We start from the raw sequence: 643 nt of genomic DNA on the forward strand, positions 1-643 counted from the left end.
ACTCTATTTAATTTTAATTAATTTTTTTATTTTATCAATTCAGTTATCCATCTAACTTTTAGAAACTTAAACTAACCTAAGTTTACATATCATTGCAATATTCGTAGGGGCTATACATGTTTACTAATTAATCACTTTCTATATATTTTGTCAGTCCATGCAACATATGAGTCTTATACTTCTCGTTTGAATTGTTTTATGCATATAATAATTTATTTGAATAAAATTTAATATCATGACGAATTAATATTTGTCTTGTCGAACTAAAAATATATACCATGAAAAACCATTTGAATTAATTTATAAACTTAAGTTTATTCATTAAAAAAAGATAAATATATTTTCAATAAATGAGGAAAAACTAATTATGAGCATAATATACACATAATTAAACAAATTTAAAATTACACTAGCATGGCATAGGAGTACATAAGAGTGAAATCTACTGTAATAGTTCAAGCTTTCTTGTGTTTTACTACTCTTGGTGGAAAGACAATACGAAATAACCAAGAAGCCAATATTGCACCAATGAAAGGGGCAATCCAATAAACATAAAATTGCTCCCATGTATTGTGTGAATTCTCTAAGTATGCCCAACCAAAGGCCTGAAAAGTCAACATTCAAAAATCAGTGAGGTTTGCTA

At 26.6% G+C, this 643-nt stretch overlaps 1 protein-coding gene across 1 annotated transcript in view; it reads right to left on the minus strand.

Moving 5' to 3' along the window:
* LOC107621246 (aquaporin SIP1-2) overlaps nucleotides 324-643 on the minus strand; it is a 2931-nt gene continuing 2611 nt past the window's right edge. Inside the window, exon 3 of the mRNA XM_016323279.2 lies at nucleotides 324-605. Within this exon, the coding sequence (XP_016178765.1) occupies nucleotides 456-605 (150 nt within the window). The 3' untranslated portion in view covers nucleotides 324-455. The remainder of the gene's footprint in view (nucleotides 606-643) is intronic.

This window comes from Arachis ipaensis, chromosome B10, assembly GCF_000816755.2.
Source record: "Arachis ipaensis cultivar K30076 chromosome B10, Araip1.1, whole genome shotgun sequence".
NCBI classification, from domain to species: Eukaryota; Viridiplantae; Streptophyta; class Magnoliopsida; order Fabales; family Fabaceae; genus Arachis; species Arachis ipaensis.